At 38.3% G+C, this 6,541-nt stretch overlaps 1 protein-coding gene across 2 annotated transcripts in view; it reads right to left on the bottom strand.

Moving 5' to 3' along the window:
* Window positions 1-6,541, bottom strand: part of fbxo41 (F-box protein 41) — a 64,447-nt gene that overhangs the window by 24,854 nt on the left and 33,052 nt on the right. For both annotated transcript variants that reach the window (XR_004334070.1, XM_032529388.1), the window contains one exon: window positions 2,871-3,078. Coding sequence is in view for 1 of the 2 variants with exons in the window: in XM_032529388.1 (XP_032385279.1) it covers window positions 2,871-3,078 (208 nt within the window). In the remaining variant the exon portion in view is untranslated. The remainder of the gene's footprint in view (window positions 1-2,870; window positions 3,079-6,541) is intronic.

Here is a 6,541-nt window from a genome sequence, read left to right as displayed (position 1 = left end):
GTGTGTGTGTGTGTGTGTGTGTATATGTGTATGTATCTATGTGTGTGTGAAGTAGTGGCAGGTGGAACTCTGTGTAGCAGACTGGCGACGTGCCACAGAGGGAAAACATAGACACTGTCACTCTGTCTCTTACTCACTCTCTCTCTCTCTCTCTCTCTGCTTCAACTCACATAGCTTGTTTCTGGCCTATTGCCAGTCAAAATGGACCATGGAGGAAACATGCAAACACCATCCCTGGCTCTCATTCCTGGCCAGCCGGCAGTGAAAGCAGAACAGGGACAAAACTCCAAGAAATGGAAGGAACAAAATCCATTCAGCTGAAGGTAAAACTCCCTTCTGTTCTTAAACTTGAGTCTTTCTCTATTCCTGCCTCTTCTTGTCTTCTCTGTTAAAAGGCCAAACGTTTATGAAACACTACAATCAAATTAAATCTGTCGTCAACTTGCACTTCCTGTAAATACATGCAATAGATTCAGCTCGAGCTGAACTAGAGCGTGAACAAAAACAAGCCATAGTCTGATCTCTCACTGTCAATCCCAAAATTCCTCTGTGGCTCTAAAAACCTGTCTCCTAGGAGATAAGGGTGAACTTGCTGATGTCGTGACAGAAAGACGGAAAATGAGGTTGTGAGTGTCCGGGCTTCCCTTGACAGTGTAACAAGGTGCCAACCAGTCTGTGACTCCACACTTGTACTTGTCATGTTGATTATTCACAGTCCCACATGAAACTGACTGATGTTTAAAGCCAAAGGGAGGACATCTAAATTTAGGTAGCAGTGTTTTGGTTCAATCACAGGTCAAATGGCTGAGAAAAAAAGTATATTTCATTTAATCACGTTTAATATGACCAACTAATTCTTGTTTGCTAGAAACATGTCATTTAATGATTTCAGATGTTTTTTTGCAGCAGGTTACTTAACAGCATTATAAAGAGGTATCACTTACATTTTTCCTTGTACTGTATGGCTATATAAAGTAACGTGGACAATTATTTTGCAGTAATGGATAGTGATCTGAAGCAAAGATTTTTTTTACTTAGAATCTCTTGAATAATACGCCAAAATAGAACTGGCTAATGTTTTCTCAGGCAGGTCTGTGCCACATTACATGTGATTCAAAATCATGTTGGAACGTCAAGCAAGAACGAGAACTGGTTTCCATGGCAGCACACAGATTTGTGCACTGAAACAGGTCACCCCTTTTGTAAGAGGTGTTGAATGATTGTTTGAATATTTTTTTAAAGAACAGAATGTGTCTGCTTTTGCATTTTTATCATTGTGTAAAAAGGCAAAATAAAGGGGGTGGGGGTGTAGTTGGAAGCTATAGAAAGCCTTTAGGAAACTGATCTGATCTCCAGATTCCGGAGCCTGAGGAATCTTTTTATGCGAGCGTGCTCTCTGGTCAACATGTCTGCAGAGCTTCACTATTTTCCGTGTTTTGATGCTGAAGGTAAAGCAGACAGGGATCAAGCCTCTAATTTCCCTTTGCTACAACGTAAGACCAATCTATGGTCAATGACCATCACTTTGATTACAATACAAAAAAGCTGTAGATACATACACTATATGGACAAGAGTATGTAGACATTTTGTTCACAAAGCCTGGTCCGTAGAGATATGAATTTCCAATATTGGGGTACTTGACTGGCCTGCATGGAGCACTGATCTCAACCCCGTTTGTCAACCCCCCTTTGGGATGCAATGGATATGGCAAGCCAAAGCTCATTAAACACCATCAACTTGTCAATCTCACTAAAGCTTTTGTGACTGAATGGAAGCAAAATTCCTGCAAAAAAGTTAAACATCACAAATAAAGGTGTTTGGGTGTCCACATACTTTTGGCTGGGTAATGTGTTCAGCAAGTTTATCAACATTTGCAAATGGGTGTTACAAATTTTGAGTTGGAAATGTGAATAACTAAATAAGATTCTGCAATTAATATTGACTTATTTTTATATTATATTATATTATATTATATCATATTTAGAATATTTTTACTGATTCACCTTGCCATCAGACAGCTCTTTCTGAAGCGGAACTGAGGCCTTTATCTACAGTATGCTCTCCTCAAAGCCACCAGACTTCTTTGAGAAAAACAGAACACTGGAGTTGTTGTTCTACCGCTGCCTGGCTCGATTAGTTTGTTTGTTTTACGTGTGACTGGTATTTTAAAAAGATTAGGAACCAACAAAACAAACAAACAAACTAACCAATCGAGGCAGTGGTAGACCAGCATCTCTTGCGTTCTGCAAGGCAAAATTACTGTTTTTGTCAAAGGAGTCTGGTGGCTTCGAAGAGAGCATAGATGGATATAACATCAGTTCCCTGTTGGAAAGGCTGTCCGATGGAAAGTTAAAGCAGTGAAAATATAGCATACGCTTTAACTGATATTACTTCTTTTTTATAGGTGAGCTTTTTTTAGGTGGCTAAAATATGTTTTTCTGCAGCCCCTGTCCGCAGCAGTACATTGTTTAGCTTCTGTGTACTCCTGTCTGCTTCTCCAAACCGGGGGTGTGCCAACCACCATCTATACACTGACTATGGATAAGTACCTCATGCAACCCCACTTCAAAATATCAACTATCCCTTTAAAATGTATCACAAAATTAGATTTGAAACTGTTGAATACATTTTTGTATCATTTCAGGATCAATTTTGAACTTGTTCTTAAAAAGATTTGTATGTTATATATTATTTCTGTGGCCCAGACAGTCTGAAAACAGGAAATGTCTTAAATATCATAAATACAGTCAATCATAAATACAGTCAAGTCTGAAAAGACAAGAAATACAATATCTCTCAATGGATTGTGTAGTGTGTTTGAGCAGCAACTCATGGATGCAACAGAAGCTACAAGTTAGGATATCCTCACCTGGCGTCCATTGCCCTTTGAGGCCTGCAGGCTGCAGCGGCCCAGGCTGCCGTTCGGTGTGGTGCCACAGCTGCTGATGATCTGCAGCTGTTTTTCGGCGCGGTCTGCTCGATCCAGTAGCTCCTCGATGAACTGCTGTAGCCGCACCTTGGCATTGGCTTCACGTGCCGCCGTCTCCTGAAGGAACTGATCAATCTGGGCAACTTCCCTGAGGACAGAGAGGGGATTGGCAATGGACAGTCTTTAAATTGGGGGGTAAGAATTTTAAAGCTTATTTTGTAAATCTGTCTCATCAGGTGGAAAATTACATTTCCGATGAACCTCGCCTGTGGTGAAAACCTAACTAACATGTTTAGCTTAAATGGTTGCAGCAGGACCCTTGCATTCACATGAGTTGCTGTTCTGCCCTTTTTGCATGGAGACATACACACTGAGGGTTGGTGACAGAGATAATTCAAAAACAAAGGGAGGCAAAGAAAAAAAAAAAAGAGTAGAGGGTGAGAGAGCAGCTGGATATTTATACCGCCGCAGGCACAGCAGGGCCAAATTCCTGTCATTTTAAGGGACAGTGTGTTACTCAGATACAGCAACAAAAATTCAGACAGTATTAGTAATGGTCTGCAGCCTGATTGGCATACAGTATACAGTATTTATTGCAGTCCCTGCAGTGATTTTGTTCAGTGTCATCTGAAAAAAATCACTGAATGACTGATGATGATGATCATGTGTGTTGATGTAAGTGTCTCTGTGTCTATTTGAAACCGTGCTGGTGCCAGTTGCCAGGACACTCTTGTAAAAGAGATTTTTAATCTCTATGAGTTTTTTTTCCTGGTTAAATAAAGGTTTGAATGAATGAATAAATGATGGACTGGTGATAAAAAAAAATTGATTTTCTTCAGAAGGGATTAGTCAGATCATATTAACTCAATAAATGTAAGCTTGGATTATGAAATATACAAGCGGTCCTTTGTGTCCAGTGCCAATGAGCAGTGTCATCGGTGGGAACTGGCCTTAACTTGGCTTTATGTCCAAATCAGCAACAAATAACACAAAAAAGTTAAACGAAAAAATGTTTATTTATTTATTGTATTGTTTACCTTAGTGACACAATGAAAAAAACATACATTCATAGACATGCAGATAAACTTATCCTGAGTAATGAGTAATGCCACCTCTGTCCTCATACACTTCTGTTCATCCTTTCAACCTACAATAACTGATTTTATTTTGGCCACTTGGGGGCAGCAGAAACAAGTTGTTTGTTTGCAAACAGTTACTTATTTACACATCCAGCAGTTACAACGACCATTATTATTCATGTGGATTGTGTTTGTGAACACCTGGGGAATATAGGAGCAACATTTTTAGCTTTTAGCTCTGTGTTTGGTCTCTACCCAATTCTTAGGGAAAAATATATGTCTCCTTACAGTAGCTGCTAAATGCTCCACTATGTTTACCAGCTAGTTGCTAACTGTGTCTCTCTGCCGCTTGGTGCTGAGTGGGTAGTGCACAGTGGGTTTATTAGAGCTTTGTCTGCTGTGGCTGAATACAACGCTATGAGAGCAGTCACAGTGATGCTGGACAGCTAAACAATGAGCTGAAATTGGCTATAAAGCTCTGTAAAGCCAAGGAGAGCTGCAGATTTGGGTGATAATTCTCTGTAGGTTCATCACTACGAGCAATTACACTGTCACTTTGACATTTGATCAGGGTTGGGTATTGTTTGGACTTTTACAATTCCGATGCCAAACCGGTACTTTTAAAACAATTCCGAATCCTAAACCGATTCTTGAAAAACTGAAAAATGACATCAAAGAAAGGCCCTTTTATAGTTTTTTTTAATTGAAAATTATTTAAACTTAACAATATCATAATGTTTTAAAGTACTTAAATATACAGTATAAAAAGAAAATCTAACACACAACTACAATAATTTAACAATAAATAACAGTTACACTATTTACAAGAACAACAAAATAAATATTGAGTTGGTATGCTAACCAGAGCCAAGAGGGAAAATATGGCATTTTAAAAGTATCCAACAATTACGGTAGCTAGCTAACGGTAGACTACAGAGAAACTATATTTTTACGTTTTGAAGTGACAGAGGGAAAATATTTCAGCAGACACATTAAATGGAACCGAAATGAGGAACATAAATTTTCATTCTAATCCGGTCCGATAGGAATAGTGGAACCGGGTTTCCGTACCCAACCCTATATTTGATACAGTGAAATACTAATAACTTATTACTGTTACTATGCCTTAATTAGTGATGAAACTATTAATAATTTTATTATGGATGAGTCTGTTGTTCACATTTGGATTAATTGATGAATCATCTAATCAGTAAAATCACAATCATTTAAATGTTCATGAAAAATGTCCATCATTATTTCATAGCTTTGTTTGGTCCAACCAACAGTCTAAAACCTGTAGATTCTATTGGCATGATATAAGACAAAGCAGCCAATTATTACATTTGAGAAGCTGGAACGAGCAAATGTTGTGCATTTTTCCTTAATACAGACTGTAGTCAATTATTTTCTGCAAACCATTTCCTATCTGAATATTTTGCCACCAACCAACCCAACATCCCACAACTTTATTTCTTCTTTTCGTGCTTGTAAATGTGAAACCGTCTCCATATGGGACTTTTAGAATTCTTTGCTGTCTGGCACAATTACATTTTCTTATCCTCGGGCAAAAATTATAAATATATATACAGTATATCTATATATAAATATATTTATATATATATATATATATATATATATATATCTATATATATCGATATCTATATGTGTGACTCCAAAAGCAGTCTAGATGTTTGACTTCAGGGGAGAAATGAAAGCACTATCAAATCTGTAAATCAGCAATCAGTAAATCCGTAAACAATATCAAAATGAAATGGCCATTACTTCTCTTCTGTAATCATTCCTTTTTAGATTTTGTCTTTTGGTTATTGCTCATAATGGGAGATAACATGATTTTTATCTACTTTGGGCTCATTGGGCCCTATGCAATTGGGTGTAAAGTGATTGAAAGAGGCTTTTTACTGTACACTGCCTCTACTGCTGGAGATGACACTTGTCACTGTGGCCATTTACAGAGAAAACATGAAGAATGTGTGTTAGTGTGGGAGAGATAAGCAGTCTCATATCAGCTTCCATAAATAATTAGATCTACATGTAGAATTTGTTCAAAAGCCAATATCAAAACTGACACGCAACAACGTTTTGGTACATTTTAGAGAATCGCTGTAGTAATGAGGCTTGTGAGACTGTTATGCACATTTAAAAAAAAACGCACTGAAAAGTATAATTTATTTAAATTCAATAATTGGAGCTGTACCTAATGTGGTGTATGGTTAAGCAGCATATAGCCCCAGTTCTGCTCTCGTAATTCAAGTTAATAAGGGTCCCATGACATGGTGCTCTTTGGATGCTAGACCTATATAGAAGGGGGTGGGGGGAATAAGGTGGAGGCTATTGGTGTGGCCTTGATCAACTGCCACTTTGCTCATTTCAAAGCCATGATGTCTCTTTCTCATAGGTGGGCCAAATTCTCTGGCCGGGCAAAGCAGAGAAAGACCAGGTAACCTTGCACCTTATGACCTCATACAGGGCCAGATTGCAGATGGGCCCATCTGAGCTTTCATTTTCTCAAAG

The sequence above is a fragment of the Etheostoma spectabile genome, chromosome 2 (genome assembly GCF_008692095.1).
Source record: "Etheostoma spectabile isolate EspeVRDwgs_2016 chromosome 2, UIUC_Espe_1.0, whole genome shotgun sequence".
In the NCBI taxonomy this organism is placed as follows: Eukaryota; Metazoa; Chordata; class Actinopteri; order Perciformes; family Percidae; genus Etheostoma; species Etheostoma spectabile.
This window is presented reverse-complemented; position numbering and strand designations above follow the sequence as displayed.